The 22,257-nt window shown below is 31.4% G+C and overlaps 1 protein-coding gene across 2 annotated transcripts; it reads right to left on the reverse strand.

Annotated features, from left to right (window-relative positions):
• Positions 1-3,209: 3,209 nt before the first annotated feature.
• On the reverse strand, positions 3,210-22,226 carry LOC115876862 (transcription factor Dp-1). 2 transcript variants are annotated; one of them, XM_030892863.1, is made up of 10 exons: positions 21,839-22,226; positions 21,445-21,572; positions 16,032-16,101; positions 15,896-15,972; positions 12,613-12,803; positions 10,126-10,420; positions 7,561-7,796; positions 6,949-7,031; positions 6,787-6,870; positions 3,210-3,892 (listed from the first exon to the last, which is right to left on the reverse strand). In XM_030892863.1, exons 1-10 carry the CDS (start codon positions 21,894-21,896, stop codon positions 3,678-3,680), a joined length of 1,437 nt encoding a protein of 478 aa, XP_030748723.1. In that variant the 5' UTR covers positions 21,897-22,226; the 3' UTR covers positions 3,210-3,677. The 2 variants fall into 2 exon arrangements, with proteins under 2 accessions (XP_030748723.1, XP_030748733.1); XM_030892873.1 differs by lacking the exon at positions 21,445-21,572.
• Between the last annotated feature and the right edge of the window lie 31 nt (positions 22,227-22,257).

A 22,257-nucleotide genomic window follows, 5' to 3' on the forward strand; every position in this document is an offset into this window, starting at 1 on the left:
ACTCACTTCGACTTATAAGATCCCTATGCGAGTTACTTCCACACATGTAAATACCGACCCAAAAGTAACAGTTGCCAGCACGGTATAGAGCTTTTCTACCTGAGGTATTATGCTGATAAATAACAATAGTGCATAAAAAGTTCAGCTCAAAACTGGTAAAAATTAGTTTAGTCTGAAATAAGCAATATTATTTAATATATTAGTGCAATATATTTCATGATACAAAGTTATAGCATTAAATCAAAATAAGATTAGTGTTTCTTATAGCATATATTTATATGCCTGCAGTGTTTGGATGTACAATTGAAGGGTCCAGGGAAAAAACTTGATAAGCGCCATTTTCTTAATTTTAGGATTTTACAATATTATAGTTAGGTCTAACTGGTCCCTACAAAAAGTATAAACTGCGCAGGGCAATAAGTTGTTAAATGCTATGATATATGCCTATTAAAATATAGAATACAAGGAAAAAACCTGATAACCACCAGCCGTCCAGTGCTCTGTAAAGTTAGTAAAATGGCGCTTATCTTGTTTTTCCCCTGGACCCTTCAATTGGTAAGGGTGGACGGACACAGAAAGAACAAAATAGTTTTAGTCAAAAATGTTTTCATGTGACGCCTTAATCCAAATAAAATGGGCTAACGCACATCGATCAATCGTGAGATGTAAGACAGGTTTAGGCTCATTTAGACAGCCAAGCTGATTAATCGTCGCTGTTAAAACATTTTAGGCTGAACGCATACAGAAAGAATAAAACTGTTTTAGCCAAAAACATTTATGTCTATAAAAGATAAACAATTATGTTTCAATTATGCAAAATTTTCTATTTACAATCAAACATGCATGCCAAAAATGTTTTATCGTAAAACGACAACCTAGCGCTTGACATCGATCAGGCTCACTGTGACTAAATGAGCCTAAACCTATCTTAATGCTCGCGACTGTTTTGCTTTGTATGTCCAGGCTTAGTCGCGATCCGTTCTGTATCTGCTGCCGTGCCTATTTAATGTAAATAAATAATTTTGCTTCTCTTCAAAGCATAATGTTTTCATAAAATACAAAAAAATCGATTTTTCCCGGGACAAAAACGAAAAAGTTTTGTCAAAAAGGCAAGCAGTCTTTCTATGTGCGTCCAGCCTAATAAAAAAAATATTGGAAGGTGTACTAAATTCCTCATAAGCTTATTTACCATTGATTTAAATGCTTGTTTGAAGGTTTCGTTTGGATAAATGATAATAAAGCTGCATAACTTTCTATTTATTTAGGTATACAAAAAGGGGATATACAGGGCGAGTCTTAAATAAGTGCAATTTTTTTAGGGTAGTATATTTAGACCCCAGAAACACGTCTATTTTTTTATGCAATTTTTTTAAAATTTGGAATTTTTTGAAAAAAGTTTTGTAAACTTATTTAATTTTTAGTTAAGAAACGTAATATCTTCATAATATGGCAACATAGATAGTAGACTAAATTTAAAAGATAGACAACCCAGAAAAGATCCAGTAGTTCTCAAAATTTATGAATTTTTTTGTTTGATTTGTGTGACAGAATGACGGATGATGCACGACGGATGCATATACACTCACCTTAAGGGATGTTGTCTCATAAAAACGGTACCATACAAATGTTACTAACTAAAATCTGTCCAACGGCTCAGGGAAGATTTTGGCAGATGTAAAAAATGACAGAAAGTACAATTTTCCTCTGAATTAAAATGACAGATGCAACTCTCAACTGTCACTGTCAGATCTTCTCGTTGGATGGGCTATATCTTATAGTTTGATGTTAAAATAAGACAAACGAGAAATTTATAATTTTTATATTCACCAACTAATTAAAAATTATAGAAATTTAATAATTATAGAACGGCCGTTGCTGTTAAGTATGTTTTTTTTTTATATAAGATGTTGTAGTTTCTATTTTTTTTTTAAATTTTACTCACTACATCATTATTTTTGGTTATATTAACTAGTTTATATGGCTCTTGGAATGCTATATCTTTCTTCCTAGTACATTTTTCTTTATGAGTTAAAATATTCAATATTTCCTATTCCTGTTTTTCGAATAAAATATAAGGAATGATGAATATTTTTCATTTACAATTACATTTTGATTACAAAATATTTTTATTCATTTATAGATCTTATATTTAAAAAAAACCTTCAATCTGTTACTTTAAATGTTATATTAGAATGGTGGGAATAAAAAGATAATTTTATAGAAAGTTATAGATATTCTAGAAAATTGAGTCTTTTCGCATATACATGTATAGTTTGACTATACATTCAAAAGTTAGTCTACTGTCTTTTTGAAACCTTTATTGTGTAGTGTATATGTATGGTTAGAAATAATATTGCAGTGTTGAGTATGAACCATGCATTTATCAACATTCTTATACGGTGTATGCCAAAAAGTGCCTAACAAATTTGAAAAAAAATGGAAAGAAAGTTGCAGATTTCAATGCATATTCAACTCAATATTCTCAATAACAAAAAAAAATTTGATATGCTATATGACCGCTGTCATGGCGGTTAGGTTAGGCTAGGCAACCTAACCTAACCAACCTAAGATTTACATTTAAATATGTAAAAAGTGGGGTTTGGTTATGTTCAAGATTATTTTATAACCTTTTATATTAGATTCTCTAAGTATTCTAATTCTAGATGAAAAAACAGTACGTTAGGTTGAAGTATTTTTTTTTTTCTATAAACCATTCCTACAAATTTGTTGGGTTTACTTTGTTTGGAAACAAAAAATTTAGCGAATAAATGTTTTTTTTTTGGAAATTTTCTCAAAATGCCAAATCAAACCAAAAAGATTGATATTTTTTAAAAACCCTGTATATTAAAATAGGTACATAGTTATACAGTCACATTCAAAACAGCTTTTCTCATATTTGCCCATATCTTGTCTTTTAATACTACTTTTTACATATACAGGTATTTTCGCAAATCGTCACTGTGACATCACCTGACATTTATGTGAATAAAATTTTCTTTTGTTATTGATTATGATTGGGGGTTGGAACCTTTGGTGTTACACAGCAAAATAAAACACTAAATCACCACAATACACCAAAACACTTTTACTTTTACACTGGACGCGCGGTTCGCTAACCATGTTAGCATCATCAGCAGATGATTAAAAACTGATAAAAACAGATGATTAAAAATTTCAGTTTTTAATCATCTGCTGATGATGCTAACATGGTTAGCGAAACGCGCCTCCAGTGTAAAAGTAAAAGGGTTTTGGTGTATTGTGGTTATTTAGTGTTTTATTTTGTTATTGACTGTGATTTACTAAATACACAAACTTTTTTCAATAACTGAAAATATATCTTACAAACTTTTTGACACACACTGTATACCACCCTTGGTAATTCGCTCAATATAAAAAATTCTAATTTGTATAAAAGCATACCAGCAGATTTTGAGCAAATACTCTTCTCAGATCCTTTTTGCATCGTAAAAAAAGTGTTGGACTGATAACGACAAAATGTGATAAGGTCTGGTTTATGACACTAATGACAAGTTTCTGTCATACTTTACCACGAAACTCGTACTATTATCTCAAGTCGTAAGAATTGGCAAATGATTCTGTAAAACATTACAACTGCTAATGGTTAATGTTAAATAAAGTGCTCGGAGAAAATCTACGTTATCGCTGAGAAAGCATTATTAGTTCATATCGTCGCTGGACAAGTCTGAATCGCCTTCGTCTTCTGAGTACTCGCCAGCCATGGGTGACATAGGATCGTTGCTACTCGAGGGACGGGAATTGTCTTCGTCTAACGTTGTCTCGACAAATTCCGACATGTGAGGCACTGATGACGTGCTAGCGTTCGGAGATTCTAGCAGCTGATCTAATGGGTCCTTTGAACCAGAAGCAAGTTCTGCAATAAAACAAAGAGTTTAATATTTTTCGTAGATCAGAATCTATATTTTAAAACAGGTGTCAAGGTATAGTATATTCCTCCCAGGGGCGCCGGCTTTTAGAAAACCTCGTGGGTGCTCATCAGATATGGGTGTAACAAATTTCGAGTTTGTTACATTTGTTGTATACCGGGTGCGTCTCAAAAGTGGGTCACACCCAGGGGCGGATACAGGAATTTATTTTAGGGGGGGGGGCCAAAATAAAAAGTAATGTGGAATATGCCATTTAGGGCGTCATTTTTAACAAAAAAGCCTAATATATAACACAATTTACAGATTTTAGGGGGGGGCCCGGGCCCGGGCCCCATGGCCCCCCCTCTGTATCGGCCACTGCTCACACCCTATAACTTTTTTATTTTTTCAGATAAAAAAACAAGATTTGGTATGTTAGTTTGACATAAATTAGGATTGATTGACATATTCAATTGTTTTTGGCCACTTCCTGTTTCACCGGAAATGACTATACAACTTTTGATTTTTAAGTGACACCCATTTTTTTACTTTATTCGATAGAAAGTGACATTCTGAATAGTCATAGTTCTGAATTCATATGTCAATTTTTGACATTTTAGCTTAATAAAAAATCGTATTTTAAATTAAAAAAAGTAATTTCAATCTAGAGTGCCACGGCTATGTTAAAAACACCTATTTATATCAAGGAGCCTTGGAAAAATAGATTTGATCGTCTAATAATCGTCGTTTTTAGTGTCTTGTCCTGGACGGTTAAAAGATGCCAAAATCGTATTTTTAATCATATCTTAATATTTTCAAATGAAACGAGGGTGGCTCAATAGCATATTTCGAAAAAGCATTTTTTACGAATAATTTGATACCACACCCTGTGTATTTGAGTCAAATTTTCATTATGAACCGCATGTTATAATTTCAAATAAATCATATGCTAAAATGTCAAAAGATGACAGACATATGATAATATGTCATTCTATTCAGAGCGTTATTTTCTATTGAATAAAGTAAAAAAAATACCAAAGGTGCAATTTAAAAATCAAAAGTTGTAGTAATTTCCGGTGAAATAGGAAGTGTCCGAAAACAATTGAATACGTAAATCAATCCTAATTTATGTCATATACTAACATACCAGATCTAGTCTTTTCAACTGAAAAAATAAAAAAGTTATAGAGGTGAGCCACTTTTGAGACGCACCCAATATATCGAATTTCTTGCATGAGGTATGTAACAAATTAATAACACCAACTTGTTGTTGTTTTGTAATTCTATAGTTATGGATATCAATTTGTAAAATACTAATTATACTTATCAAAATTAAAAGGGCAGGTAATATACACTCGATACAAAAAAAAACGCAACGGAAAAATTTGTCGTCAAAACTAAAGTGTTATATTTTTTATTTTTACTCTTATTTTTATATTTTTTTTAGCAAACGGTATATAAATATATCAAATTTAATTCATACTCAGTTTTTATAAACTTTAGTATTTTGCTAATTATACAGGACTATTCAAAGGGTCTTTTTTACCCTAACTTTAAAACACCCTTAAATTTTTCTAAACTATTATTTTTCGGTGAGAATCATGCCTACTGAGCATTTCGTTTCTTGATTCATGTGAACACATACCTTAATGAATTTTTAAGAGCAAAATGAACTTATTGCGGCCAACAATTTGCAAATTTTTTCCATTATTACTTTTTGATGATATTTTTCAAATTAAACAATGTGGCATTGGTGAGTATTGTGAACTATATCCCACTATGAACTGGCCAGCATGTTTGACAGATCTGATTCCATAGAACACGTTTGGGATATGTTTCGCAGGAGGGTTAGAGGTCTCGAAACGGCTCCAGCTTCATTAAATGAACTTTGATTGGTCCTTCGAAGAAGAATGGCGAAACATATAGCTATAGCAGCCAAGGGAGACTAAAGAAAGTACATATTAGGGTACTTTTTACAAGTTTTCTTTTATTTGTGAACCAAGTTATTACAGTTATGTTTTCTTTAATATAGTTAGTCCTGATATTGTTATTAATGTTTGCTAAAATCAAGCCTGTATCGTTACTCTTAACGTTTTTTTAATTTGTTACAGTGTATCTAATGCGGCGTCAATATTATGTATTACGCCAATAGTCACCAAAGTCACCTCGTCATATTAAAAAATAATATCAAAAATTAATGATAATTGAAAACATTGCGAATTTGGCGGCAAGTTCGCTTCACCCCGCATTCCTGAAAGCTGCTTACTGTTTAGTTTTGTTGAATATGCTCGTGGGTGCTGGAGCACCCGCCCACACACGCAGTCGGCGCCGCTGATTCCTCCAGTTAAAATATAGAAACGATACGGTATAGGCTGAAAATATCCGCAATCTATACACATATGAATGAATAAAGGTTAATGTTGAAAATGTTATTCTTTTTTTTGCCTTTGTCGGTCATTGTCCGGGCAATAACATTATTGGCTACATAATATTGGGAAATGTTAAAATAAAACGGCTATCAGCACCTACAATATAACAACTAATATTTCCTCAATCTAGGGTACTTTGATCCTATTGTTTTTTTCTCTCGCGTATTGAAAAAGGCCTCTTTTTTACAACTCAAAATCTAAAAAAGTATTCATCTATCGCCATAATTCTAAATAAAATTGTTAATTTGGCAACAATGTCTTTCGCTACTCCCACTGTTCATATAGAAAAGAAATACTGTTGCAGCGATGCGTGTTTAGCTTTTTATGATTACTTAATGGGGAGGGGGGGATGCGATGGTGATTATATCATAATTATCAAATACGACACTTTGCTTTGGGCGTCTAGTAACATTCTTCCGATTTTTGGACTATTTTAACATAAAAAAAATTAGAGAGAATTTATAAAAACTTACTTTCTACATATGTCCATAACGATTCTGGAATAAGCGTCTTAATTCTTTCCAAATCTTCCTTTGAACATTTTCCATTGTCCAAACCTATAATAAGCATACAAAAAGAAATAAATTAGCAGCTTGATTTTTTAATAATAAATAAATATAGTTAGATATATTTACCATGCAACATTCCAATCTGTTTTAAAATCTCTATATCGTCATTAATTTCGAATTTGTCATTGAACTGAAGTAAGTAGTCCATCCTAAAATATGACATACATATGTATTTTCAACAAATAAAGATATAAAAGTAGGTTTTGTAGTTTTCACAATGCAAGACTTGCTTTTGTTTGACTGTATAGTCTAGTGAAACTTCTTTACACGGGCTGGGAATAAAAATTCAAGGCCGTGACACACAAGCTAGCGAGATGAAAAGTAGTAAGGTCAGCCTACAGCTTAGAAATACGTAGAGACGCAACGTGTATTTGTGAGCAGTCCACGTGTTATCAAAAATATTAATATTTTAATTGTTTATTAATTTTTATTTTACGCGTATAAAACAATTTACTACACGTAAAAAACTATTTGTGACACGCAAAAAAAGTATTTTTTACGTGTAAAAAACTATTTTTTACACCTAAAAATATATTTTTTAAATTTATTATTTTTTCAACATTTCAAATTACACTTTCATGTCCTTCAAATCCTTCAGTTTAATAGCTGTTAGCAAGAAGTTTCACTTCGAAGATGCGCACTGCGCACATGTGCATACATAATTTTTTTAATACATACTTGTCATTTGAGATGCTACAATTAATAACAGTCTTTTTATTTGTGTTTATAACGATAAACGGTAGCTGAATACAACAGTTTGGTCCTGGTGGCCCGGAAATCTTTTCGGCTTCCTTATTTCTTTGGGCAAGGCTTTTAAAAGCAATTTGGTTCATGATTAACTCGTGAAATTGCCTTTCCTTTTCTTTAATTAAGGTCATTTTTTTGAGTACTTCCTTTTCTAACTGATGATATTCCTTAAAAAATGTGTTTGGCTATACAGTGTGTCCCAGTTCATGGACATAGAACTACTACACATTTTTGTAATCAAAACAAATTCACTTATTGTATAGAAGTAAATTGAAATGACCGATCACACTTAAAAAAATAGACACATTTTTTAAGATATTTTAGGAAACGTCCTGATTTGAATATTTGGAGTATTTATTAGAAAATTACTATTTATTTATTATATGATTTAATTAATAACTTTATTTAATATATTTTTATTATTAATGACCATTATTAGAAAAAAAAGGTTTTTTATAAGAGACAAAAATGCAGTAAATACTAAACGGACCATTTTATGAAAAAAAAAAAAAATCGATCGTCGGTGGATTTGTAAAATATTTTAACTAAAATTTGTGTACGGGCGGGCGTAGTTTTCACCCTTCCCGTACTTTTTCTTGATTTTTCAGAAAGTCAAATGTTACAATACTTAGCAAAATATAGGGACCCCAACCAGAGAAGAACAAACGTAGAGAAGCGACAAAACGAATCCCGCCAAAAAATTTGGAGTGGGAGGTAAACATGCTGTCATCTCAACGTGTTTTCGGAATACGGCCAGCGTTGCCATTGTTAATGATAAGTCCTGAAATCTCACTATTTTTTTATTTGTGTAAATAATCTTTTTTTGAATTAATTAATCTATATTTTATCCTTACCTTATAATAGTACTTAAAGAAAGAAACTAACTTTAAGGACTAAATATTATTAAAACTTAAAATAGATGCAGGTTTTTAGCGTTTAATTATTAAAAACTGCCTTTTGCAAAATTAATAAATTGCAGCCTTGTGAAAAGGGAGTTTAAATTAAAAGCCTTGTTATATAAATGAATAAATGAAAAAATATTTACTTAATTCTAATGTTGAGAATATCAGTACTGGGCCATCAATTTCATAAAAAATGTATAGTCTAATAAACAAAGAACTTTTGGAACACCCATGTCCTCAATTTCCAAAAGACTATGCTCTAAAACTCTTTATCAGGCTGAAAATATTCTATACTATAAAATATACGAATAGGGACCTCAAAATAAAACAAAAAGATAAGAAAACTATTGAAATATTTTATCGCATATATAATTTAATAGCGGCGCTAATTTGAGTTGTGTTATCTTTAAACGTAATATGGTTTTTATGTAAAATATGATTTTTTTAATATATAGAGTGAGTCTTAAATAAGTGCAAATATTTTCAGGGCTGGTAGACCTCGATAAATGAAGCATATTTTCTCTTTACCGTTTTCAGTTTAAGTCCAGAATAACCGAGATGCTTTGAAAATTAAAAAAAAACAATTTTGGTTACATTTTTAGAACCGCTGAATCTTTTCTGGGTTTTCTTTCTTGTAAATTTAATCTACAACCTCTGTTCTCATATTATAAAGATATTATGTTTTTTAATCATCTGCTGATGCATTGATGTAAAGTGTTTTAGTGTATTGTGGTGAATTAGTGTTTTATTTTGCTGTTTTAATACCCCAGTTCCTACCGTCAACTGTAATCATGTTATTTACTTTTTTTTATTTATTTTATTTCTTTTTATTTATTTATTTTATTTTAGTTTGGTTTAACGCTTGTGATAACAGCTGATAAATATTCGAATTTTTCTTAAAATTGTTTTACTTAAAAACACACTTTCAAATATTAATTTCGAAACGAACAATATTATCAGATACGATTTGAAAATGTCTCTCTAAAAGAAATATGTTAGAAAATGGTTAGAACGCGGTAAATCCACAAATCGCGGAAAACCGTTAAATCTTAAAAATAGTTACTATTCAATATGATTCCTAAATATTTCTAATATACTTTTTACTGAACACATGTTTTTTCAGTGTACAACTTTTCTTATTTCTTTTGTCTTCATTGAATTTCTCTCAGTGTAGCTAGAAACATAAACTACCATAAACATGCTATCTGTCACGTACGCCAATTTGAAGGTCACAAAACTTGGTCCCCCCCTACTTCAATAGTGCCGACGGTTTTTGTCCCTTCTCTACGTTTGTTCTTCTCTGCCCCAACTCTTATTTAAATCGGATGAACGGTTCTTAAAATATCTTATTAACTATGTTTATTTTTTAAAGTTTGATGCCCTCTAACGGACAATCAAAGTACCTACTTTAGTATAAAGGTAAATTGAGCCCAATAAACTTGTTTCGGTTCCAAAAATACGCAGTAGTTCTATGTCCAGGGAATATTGGGGCACTCTATATATCTATGACCTTTCTAATATACAGTAGATATCTTAAAATGTATTCATTTTTACCTTAAAACTATGGAGGGTAGAGGTGTAGAAAATGTCTTACTTGTAAAGAGTTCGTTGGTAATCCGATCCACCTAATTTCTTTCTTTTCTTTCGAAATAATATTCATGGCCATTAGAACGTTAAGCGCGTCGTACACTCTCCTTCTGATATTCTTCTGGTCGTATTGATCAGCTAAAGGGCTATTGGTCGTGTTCTGTTGAGCCGTGAATTCGCGTACCAAGTCGTCGGCTACTTCATTGTAAGTCGTTGTTACTTTTTCTTTGACTTTTTCGCAAACTTTCATCGAAAAGTGTCTCAAACCTCGGCTAAGTTTTTCTGCTTTTCTAAAGCGTTTGCTACAAAATAACCAATTCAAGAACATAAACACAAGAACATTATGCGATTAAATTATTTAATATTTATGCGAGAAAAACTCGCATAAATATTAAATAATAATAAAAATAGATTTAAAAAAAAAGTTTGAGTACACAAAATGAACTTTCAGTACTAAAAGAGTGCATACATGAGAATGTATACATGAAATTTTTGTAGTGGCCGCCACAATATTATACCCATCAGGTGTAATATTGTGTCTTCTGTATTAATGTTTATAGGTCAGTAAGATTTAATAGGTTATGAAATAACGTATAAATCACAGCCTATGCATGCCCAGCTTGCCGACTCACGTGCGTGAAAGTCTACATATGCTCTGTTTTACGACTCGGAATATTTCGACAGACGATGACAAAGGCAGACGATGAAAAAAAGGCAGACGATGTCGAAAAAAAGAGAAAAAATCGAGGGAAAAGTAAGTGTAGACCCAGAGAGTTGTACCTATTAGACACCAATAAAGTTTGTATACCATCTCGTATATAGCACTAAAAAGTGAAGTAGCTGTAAAAATAGATATCACAGGATATGCAAATAATATTATTATTAAGGTCAAAAGGCCCTGGTTTAAAAAATTGAGATTAAAGTTATTTAACCAACTTTTAAGGTTCAGTAAATGTTTGTAAATTATAGAAATTATTATTGATAAAATATTTTGTTTTATTTATTTCTGACCAATATTAAAACTTGTTTTATTTGTACATAAGTTATACTGGTAAATACATATAATAAATCCAAGAAGTTTCTTGAAGTGTTTATAGATTTTTTGAATGTGTGTTTTATAATATTTTAAAATAAAATAACTCAATATTATTGTTTCAGTGTTAAACAGTTTTTTTCATAATAAAGTAACCATTTGTCACTAAAATTTTGAATATACCGTATGATCGAAAAAAAATGGCGTCCAGTTGGCGTGGAAATGACGATCGATGACATTCCAATATAATTTTACATATAAAATGACAGCGATCTTCATTTCATAGCCATCGCTGATGCCGTTTTTATTCGATCATACGGTATTAATTTCCCGCTTTGCGTTCCAATTGACCGCCTTACATTTCTTTGTAAAATAAAACAAACTACTTTGAAATTAAAATGACAGGCACATCTATCACACCAAAATTTTTTTCGTTGGACCAGACTACAACTAGTATTAGATTGTTCGAGGTGGTTATCGGCCTGATCCACTGCGACCTTTCCATAGCTATTGTGGTCCTTTTCTGATCATTAGGTTACATCTCCAGTCCTATATTTTTCACAAAGTCTAGCAACTTGGAGACTGAACCCTCCATGTAGCTCCCTGTCAATGGTCTATCATTGCCTGTTACCGAGAACTGCACATTTTCGAGACTCTCGCACCGACATAAAATGTGTTCTGTCATTTATTCTTCAGATTGACAGAACCTGCACATGGCTTCGTCCGTTAATCTCATTAGCCATTAATGCCTATTATTCAGCATACAATTAAGTTAGTAGACCCACTACAGCTTTGACTGCCTTTCTGCCTTTCCTTACCAGGTTTGCCGTGAATTTTGACGAATGTGCTACTGTGAACTTTTTCTCTTGACTCTGCCCTGATGAGGTTTTTCACCATTCTAGAGATTTGTTTTCAACCATCGTTTTGTAGCCATTCTCGTGATTGCTTTTACAACGCTGCAGAAGGGTTCTGGATCTATAAATGGCATTGATGAGCCTTGCTTGGCTATTTCATCTGCCTATTCGTTACCTTTGTGTAACATAAGTTGCGGAAAAAGAAAAATAATATTTATTTTGTAGATTTTCTCGAACTAATATATCTATAAGAGATATCATAAAATAGTTGGTCAGTGGATTCCACATAAAGATAACTATTTATCGGCTAGAATATATTAGTTCCAATCTCAAAGACCTTGATTTTTGAAAAAAGTTGCTTGACCCCCTTACAATTCTTTAAAATATTTTTGAAACTGTCTGGTTTTTGAGATTTAGAGTTTTTGTTCCAGAGAGTTATTAAATGTTGCGAAAAACGGAAAAAAAATATTAAAAGAAATGATCGTGGCACTGCCTCTCTGACTGTTAGAAGGTGCACGAGAACGAACTCGGTCAAAAACAAGCAAAGGTGACCGGTTGCCAGTGAATAAGTTGTGCCTATACTAAATGTTTCTTTTTGTGTACTTACTCTGGCGTGAATTCTACATTTTCTCCCGGATCTGGCCTCTTCCTAGATAAAATAGGAGGAGGTACATTTTTAGCCGATTGCGGTGGATGGTACTGTGGACTTGGCGCTTGCTGAATAACTGGAATTGCCTGCGAGGTCGGACTATTTGGGACTGACATAAGATGCGCTTGACTCACCAATTTAATATTTTGCTAAAAGTAAATGACATTTTCTATGTAAAATTATACAGGCTGTTTTAAAAAACATGTACCATCTCTCGTGGGGAGATTCCTCACGTAAAAATAAGATATATTTTTCATATCATCACCGATTCTGCTTTGTTTCATAGCTACAGTGTGTTAAAGTCTTAATATTTTTTCGATTTATTATAATTTTCTTCCAACTACTTTTAGCGTTTTGAATGAAATTTTGAGACATATTTTACAGCTAAAAATGTGTCGACATATTCACCAGAGACGTGCATATGGGTTATCACTAGAATATTTTTCTAGAAAAAGCATGTACGTCACTGATTTTTTTCTCTTGTTAGCGAAATAGTGTAAACATATTTTTATAATATACGAAATAATGTAAACATACATTAATGCCGATTCAAAGTTGTCTCTTGATATTTTGTCGATTTTGGCCTCCTTAATGGGATAAACGCAATTTTATTAATTTGCCTTGATCCAAGTCTAATAGCAACCTTTAAAAAAAATTAATATCATTCACTTGAAAAAGTTTTAAATTAGTACTCATGGATTCCTCATCAAAAATATGAAAAAAGTTCCTATAAACATGGTTATGGAGATGCATAGTTTTAGAAGTACAGGATGTTAAAACTTTTTAAAATTAGTTTTTTGTAATTATCTAAATACCATTATTTTTTTATTTCATATTGCTGTAGGTTGGACTAATAGTAATAATATTTTATAATAAATTAAGTAAAATATATAATTTAATTTAATTTTTATTCATTGATAAGATAAACGTTGCGTTTATCTCATCAAGGAGGCCGAATTTGACAAAATATCAAGAGATAACTTTTAACTGGCATCAAACGGTCTATACATCTTTGATATCAAAAGAAAAAAGTCAATGGCGCACATCTATAATAATAATAATCGGACCTATGTTTATATGTAAAATAAATCTTATTTTTACGTGAGGAATCTAAAAAATATATTTTTTTCCTCAATGATAATATTAATGGTCGTGTCATACTTCGAGCATTAGTCCTAACCTTACCTTTAACAGCGGAGATAGTCTTGAGCCGAGCGCTGTAATGTAACGTTTGTTTGCTGCTCGCGGCGGATGTTTCTTTAGGAGTCGATACGCGAAAATCTCATTTCGAATGTTTGGCTGCAATGTTCCAGTATTTTTCCTCGTCGTATTGCTTAGCGAATAACATGATGCCTGAATGATTGGAATACGGACAATCGCTGAAACTGTACTGACTTATAATGTAACAATCAAAGAGATTCGCTAAAAAATCGACAGTGGAGTGGATCGCCGTTGCTGTTCGCGAGCCGCTTGGTTCGCTAATTACTTTTCGGCATTGATTAGCGAATGCTCGTGTTACATTACATTACAGTGCTCGGCTTAAGTCAATCTCCCCCTTAAGGAAATGTCGTTCATAATTTTACTTGTCTCAGAATATCCATCAGGGGTCAATTTTTTTTCATATTTTTTAGTATAGTTTTTCTGAAGTCAGATGGAATAGACTGAGACCCTTAATTTTCGCACTGTCATCATCGAACAAAAGAATTAAGAGTCCCAGTATTTCTAATGGACTTCAACACTACTATATTAGACACTGGGTTACTAATGTCCATTTGCACTGGACTTAAGTTTAGAAAAATTTAACAGAGTATTTTTAAAACTAAATATCGTTAAAATTCAATGGGCTTGATTGGTAAAAATGGGCGTGATTTGACAATATAGAAATTTTTAGTGGGGTTAAAATTCTTAATAACCAAAATGTGAGTAAAATAATACATTTTTTTTATATTTTGTACAGTTATGCTTAATTTTAAGTACTAGATACGCATTTGTCGTCATTTGCGTCACTTTGGAACTGTAAAATTTCCTTTGTGTCAATGCTAGTGTGTGCTTGAAAAAATACAATTATAATATAATATATCCACACAAATTAGAAAATTTAAATAAATAACCTTTTAGAAAAAAATACCGAGAGATAAAATTCAAAATATTAAAAAACACATCTCAGTGGAATTCCACATATACAATTAGTAAAACTACTCCAATGTTAATAAATAAAAAGGTATATGTATATATTATATATTTAAGTCTGGACTTTCTTTATCATTGATATAAATATGTATAGGATAGTATAGAGGGGAGTGGATATTCCTCTTTTATTTGACACATAACACAGGTTGTAAATTTAAAACATCCTAATCACAGGAAATCACAAAAAAATCAAACAAAAGTCGCTTGGCCTTGGCGCAAGAGAGAACTAACTTAACATTTCTTTGCGAACTTTGTAAAAATACTTGAATAAACAGTGCAAAGAAAAACGTGTAATCTTTTAACATGGCGCCCAACGTGGGGCGCTAAAGCAACACCGTCAACTACTTTTGTTTTTTAGATATGGGCTACTATCGGTATTTTACTACGACACTAAATAAACGCGCGTAAACAAAAAAATATTTGCCTAGCAATAGAGGGTGAGTAAAAATCTAGAGTCATAGTGTACCAAGCATGTGTTGAGCTCTCTAAGTTCACACATATTTTTAGAATTTCGAAAACTAGAGAGACTAAGTTTCACAATGATAACATTCACTTACTTGTGAATAAACATTATTTATTTCTAGACAAAAAAAAAAGATAAATATTAATTATTATTTACAACTCAACAATGTCAAAAATTATTTCGAAAATTTAAAAACCCTAGTTTTGAGCATGTGCAAATTAATGTTGTATTAACATTAAGAATATAAATCATCATATCACATATTTCTTAGGACCCATTAGGTCTAAAGCTAATGTTAAGGTTTGAAAGCATGAATGCTAACCTTAGTTAACGTTGATTCATATTTTCAAAATTAGGACTAATGTTAGTTTTGAGCATGTGCAAATTAATGTTGTATTAACATTAAGAATATAAATCATCATATCACATATTTCTTAGGGCCCATTAGGTCTAAAGCTAATGTTAAGTTTTGAAAGCATGAATGCTAACCTTAGTTAACGCTGATTCATATTTTCAAAATTAGGACTAATGTTAGGTTTAGGGTTAAGATTGGAAGCATGAACATCCATAAGTTTTCAATAGACTTACCATCTGAGCTGGAGTTAACCTAATAGTTTTTGCACCTTTAGGAATAGTGCCTGAAGTAACCTGTATTGGCATTTGTTCTAAAATTATATAAAAATTATTATATAAACGCGAGTGATACTTTACACTTCCATCTTACTCGCAATTTTTTGGTTCGATGTTAAGGTCCTAATGATTTGTTGTTGCTGTCCAACAGCTGACATAAAGGCCTACAATAAACATACAAATAACACTAATTTTTTTATTTTAATATTTCAAACTCCATTTTCCATTTTGATATTTGTTATGTAACATCTAGACTGTATATTAGGGTGAGCCAAAAAAACTAACATGGAATTTATGGGTTAAAATGAACCTAATAACCGAGAACAAATATCCCCGGAAGCATATTTGTATGTTGCACACAGATTATCCATTCGGAATTAGTCGGGTCTGCTGCGATTCGGCGGTATGTAAGTTATACTTGGGAGAGCACTTTCTTGGATAAAGCGAGTGCAACATACAGAGTAGTGTTGGCGTTATTATGAATAATTATGTTTTGTGAATTGACGACATATATATGGGTATTGACTATATTATATTTTCCAACACTTTTAACGATATAGCATGGGAGCAAAATTAAATTATATATGTGAATGTACTTGTATATGTGTATCTTGAATTTTGACTGAATTACAGTTGGCTAAATTTTAATTTTTATTTGCTTGTGATGTAAAAATATATAGGAAAGTTATTTCTTCGAGATAAACAGTGGTATTTCTACTACAGAAGAACGCAGATTCTGAGGGGAACCGACACCGACAATTTTTCTGAGGTAATTTTCGACTTTTAAAAGACATCCCCCTTGAAAGCTCGAAAGCCTTTAATTTAACTCAGTTATGCGAATTTATTATAAATGGCTTTGAAGAATACTTTAGTCAAAGAATACTTGATTTAATTTTTAACAGAGTATCAAAACAAGAGATTGATATCTGATTGATACAAATGATGCTTGTGAAGTAGTGTCATCGGATTTAACCACAATGGACTTCCGGTGAAAATCTACTATTATCTCTTACTTATTTAACAGGTATCTCACATTTATATCTTAAATCATTCTTATTGCATAATAAAAACCTTCTAAATACAACTTAATTAAACCACAGTTTTAACTGCTTATACCTTATAAAAAATAAACGTTAAGTAGGTATGACACGTTATATACAACAATTTTGAAGGCTTTTTAAGGACACTGAGAATATCATAAAATATCAAGCGTGTTTTATAAAAGAATAGTTATTTACTTAAATAGTTCGTGTTAGGTACAACATTTTTCCTATAAGGGCCAAAATTAAACTGGCATATACATACATATATGTTACAATGTTTCTGTATGTTGCACTCGCTTTATCCAAGAAAGTGCTCTCCCGAGTATAACTTACATACCGCCGAATCGCAGCAGACCTGACTAATTCCGAATGGATAATCTGTGTGTAACATACAAATATGCTCCCCGGAAGGCAGGATTTTTAACAATTTCACATGGGCGCGTATGCTCCGTCCGACGGCTATCTTGAAAAAACACGACGGACTGTCCGTCGCGGACGGTCCGCTCCATCTGAAAGCGCTGTTATGCTCTACAAGAATCCGCGATGTATTTTTTTTTATTGTAAACCGTTTTAAAGTTTACGTAAGTTTTTTTTATTGTAAACCGTTTAAAAGTTACTTTTAATGGAAAAATATTTTTTTATGTGTTATTTAAATGGAAAATTTTGAATGTTCACCGATACCTTTTAAAATTGAGCAAAAAATCCTGCCTTCCACGTATATTTTTTTCTGGGTTATTAGATTCATTTTAACCCATAAATTCCATAGGTTAATTTTTTTGGCTCACCCTACTGTATATGAAGGGTCCAGAGAAAACACATGATAAGCGCCAATTTCATAATTTCAGGGTTTTACAATATTATCTTAGGCCTAACCCTACAAAATGTATAAACTCTGCAGGGCAATAAGTTGTTAAATCCTATGATACACATACAGGGTGTCCCAGGGTGAGCGTGAATTAGAAGTTTCTAGAGAATCACAATATCTAGCTCGGAGATTTTTTGCACATTACAGTTTCACAACGAGATCTATCGATTAAAAATATTTTCAATATGGCGGCACTTCCGGAAATACCGGAAGTTCACAACAACTTTCTTATTTTAAATATGTACTCCAATTTTTTATTACATACTTAAATTCTCTGTAAAATTTTAGGAATTTTGATACTAATCGCTCTATATCTAACATTGATCGTTTTTGAGAAAAAAAATATTTAAAATATTTGGACGAAAAAAAACTCGCTGTCAAAAATATGTGTATAACCTAAACGTCAAATTTAGTGATTACCACAGACACTGTGCCATAAAGAGAAAACATGTGGCTATCTATTTCAAAAATTAAATTGTTCAGGTGTCATATATTCATGGCGGTAGCTGTCATGGAATTGAGCGATTAAAAAATTATCATAAATCATTTCTTTCAAACATAAACCCACTTTCTTTACTTCACTAGTGAAAAGGCTTCTCAATTAGTTACTTTTTGACTATACATGTTCCTATACCTAAAATAAATAGTTTTTAAGTTATTTAAGAACTAGTTTTAAAGCGTATAATTTTCTTGATTTTAACCAGTGGCCTATGACTTTAAACGTCAAGTGATTTAAAACAATAGATCTGGCCATATCATATTCTAACGCTTTGTTCAAAAAGCAGCATTATTTCCGAGCCAATTTTGCGCTGTTTTTTTTTCGATCATACGGAATATTATTAATAATATCAACTATTAGATCTCACTAAAGAGCGAAAATACGAGACATATTTTTATAAATACACTTTTTAAACTCTTAAGGCAGGCGGTATTTATAATATAGAAAATTCAAATAATTCGTTTTCTGACAGAGGGACCGTTTGACACTTAATGTCAAAGGAAGCTAGATAAAATGAAGAAAAATATACGTTTTCAAATTAAATTTTAAATAACTTAAAAACGATTTATTTTATGTATAGGAACATGTATAGTTAAAAAGTAACGAATTGAGAAACCTTTTCACTAGTGAAATAAAAAAAGAGGGTTTCCATTTGAAAAATAAAAATGATTTATGATAATTTTTTAATAGCTCCATTTCATGACAGCTACCGCCATTATTATAAGACATTTGAACAATTTAATTTTTGAAATAGATAGCCACATGTCTTCCCTTTATGTCACAGTGGCTGTGGTAATCACCAAATTTGATTTTTAGACTATACCATTTTTTTGACACGTAGCTTTTTTCATCCAAAAATTTTAAATATTTTTTTCTTCTCAAAAACGGTTAATGTTAGATATAGAGTATTTAACATCTATATTCATACAATTTTGCAGAGAATTTAAGTATGTAATAAAAAATGGGGGCACCCATTTAAAATAAGAAAGTTGTTGTCAACTTCCGGTATTTCCGGAAGTGCCGCCATATTGAAAATATTTTTAATCAATAGATTTCGTTGCAAAACAATGATGTGCAAAAAATCTCCGATCTAGATATTGTGGTTCTCTAGAAACTTCTAATGCACGCTCAGCCTGGGACACCCTGTATATGCCTAGTAAAAATATACATACAGAGAAAGAACCTTCCTTGGCTTTTATCATGTTTTTCCCCTGACCCCTCATTTTGTCTACAACCTTTTATCTCAGAAATAACTTTCAAGTATCTTAGAAAAACTAATATACTGTATAGGTATATAATTAATACCCTCGTTAATACCTATATAGTGGGTGCGTCTCAAAAGTGGCTCACCCCCTATAACTTTTTTATTTTTTCAGATAACAAAACTAGATTTGGTATGTTAGTATATGACATAAATTAGGATTGATTGACGTATTCAATTGTTTTTGGTCACTTCCTGTTTCACCGGAAATGACTACAACTTTTGATTTTTAAATGGGACCCTCGGTATTTTTTTACTTTAATAGAAAATGGCATTCTGACTAGAATGACATATCATATGTCAACTTTTGACATTTTCGCTTAATAAAAAATCGTATTTTAAAATTCAATCTAGAGTGCCATGGCTATGTTAAAAACACTAATTCTTAATCAAGGAGCCTTGGAAAAATAGATTTGATCGTCTAATGTCTTTAGTATCTTGTCCTGGCCAGTTAGAAAATGCTCAAATCGTATTTTTAATTATATCTCAATTTTTTCAAATAGAACGAGGGTGGCTCATTAGCATATTTGGAAAAAGCATTTTTTTATGAATAATTTGATACCACACACTTGGTATTTCGAGTCAAATTTTCGTTACGAACCGCAAGTTACAACTTCAAATAAACCATATGTGAAAATGTCAAAAGTTGACATATGATATGTCGTTCTATTCAGAGTGTTATTTTCTATCGAATAAAGTAAAAAAATACCGAGAGTGCCATTTAAAGATCAAAAAAAAGTTGTAGTCATTTCCGGTGAAACAGGAAGTGACCAAAAACAATTGAATACGTCAATCAATCCTGATTTATGTCATATACTAACATACCAAATATCGTTTTTTTAATTGAAAAAATAAAAAACTTTTAGGGGTGAGCCACTTTTGAGACGCACCCTGTATATAAAGTAATTTTTCATTTTATTAGTAAAATCAAACAGATTTAAATCTAATAGTCTAGTTTATAGCAAGTTCACTTTGATATGTAGATTTTTTCTACTATATAGGTATATATTATAAACAAGATTGATATAGAATTCTTACAACCTGAAGCAGAGAAACAAGGTCATTGAGCTTGAGGTATAAGCATATAAATATTTTGGCTATGATTCTTCTATCTAATTTTGCTGTTCTCCATTATAAATTTTATATTATTTTGTAATAAAAAATAATCTCCCATTATTTTGTTTATAAACATAAACACATTTGATTCCTAGTATAACCCACTTTATAAGATATGAAATAGAATTGAAAAAGATCAATCTTCTTGAAATATCTATAATAAAAAAAGAAATAAAAACAACCTATGTCGAACTACTGTATATTAAAACCTTATAGGTACCTATTTCTTTCCTTATACATAAAGAAGCAAATTTAATAAACATATTTCAATCAAAAAATACTTCTACTACTTAATGTTTAAGAAAAAAAAACTATAAAAATAAAAAATATTTTCGTTTTTCTTGTAGTTTAACCTATTAACAGAAAAAATACCTTAAAATATACCTTTCTTACAAACTGATTAAGTGAAAAATATGAATTGGGCTCTTCATTTTATGAAAGTATGTCAAATATTTTATTGATATATAAATATTACTGTAGCTCCATTAAAAAGCACACTTGGTAATTTTGACCATATAAAATTTTATAACAGATTTTTCACCTTTGTATTCTGAAAATTAAATTAGTGAAAACACCTAAAACTTATTAAAATAAGAAAACCTTTATATTGATAGTATTACTTTTTTCTGACGAAATAAGATTTAACTGTAGTAGTTACAATGCAAACTTGTAGTGATATAGGTATTCTACCAAAATACCTATAATTAAGAATAGGACACTAACTTGTGAAGAATTAGAGGTGGCTGCTGAAGATTTGTACTGTATCTTTACAGGGGTTCCGGTAACTGCAGATGTCATACCACCGATGGGTTTTCCTGATGATTGAACCAGTTTTACCACTTGCGGTTGGCCTGTAGTAAAGTACGAAATTATCGGAGTTAAAAAATTATAGCCCTGATAAAACAGAGTGGTCAGTGCCAAATTGGCACTGCCAATTCAACATGGCCCACTACATTTTGCACTATCTTAAAAATTAATTTACAAGCCTCCTGTGTAGGCAACAATTTTCCTACAAAATTAACAACTACAATTCCTTGGAATACTTTATAAAAATAAATTAAAATGAACTACTGCTCTTAAGAACCGCGGTAGATATTAGTGATGTATAAAGATTTACCATTCGCTCCCTGGATCACCCAGTTGGACGTGTTTTGGTTTTGAGTCATGTCCGACATTTGCGAATATCACTACACTTCAGACAAATTAAAAAATAATCAGCAAAATAATTTATTCTCAAAATAAGTACGAACACACCACTCTCGGTAATCTCAAATTGACCAAAATGGCGACTTTAAATCTTCAACATTTCAAAGTTTCTTACACAAAAACTGTTTGCAAAAAAATGTTATATGTAACGGAATCAAGTTTCTAGATCTTTATACTTTCATTTTACCAAGTTTTGCTTTATTCCATTTAAACCGAAACACGTCTACAACTTTTTAAAGAGGCGCTTTTTCATGCAGAAATCCTTCTAAATCAGCTTAGCGGCGGGCACAAAGTAACCATTCTGATTGGTCCACTATATTCACGAGGGAC

The sequence above is a fragment of the Sitophilus oryzae genome, unplaced genomic scaffold (genome assembly GCF_002938485.1).
Source record: "Sitophilus oryzae breed Bouriz unplaced genomic scaffold, Soryzae_2.0 scaffold_1059_pilon_pilon, whole genome shotgun sequence".
Taxonomy (NCBI): Eukaryota; Metazoa; Arthropoda; class Insecta; order Coleoptera; family Curculionidae; genus Sitophilus; species Sitophilus oryzae.

Coding starts and splice junctions, on each gene's coding strand:
- LOC115876862 (XM_030892863.1), bottom strand. CDS start 21,896: ATGTCGGACATGACTCAAAACCAAAACACGTCCAACTGGGTGATCCAG. Junction 15,973..16,031: donor ATCGAACCAAAAAATTGCGA/GTAAGATGGAAG, acceptor ATATAATTTTAG/AACAAATGCCAATACAGGTT. Junction 7,797..10,125: donor TACCAACGAACTCTTTACAA/GTAAGACATTTT, acceptor ACATTTTTTAAG/GAATATCATCAGTTAGAAAA.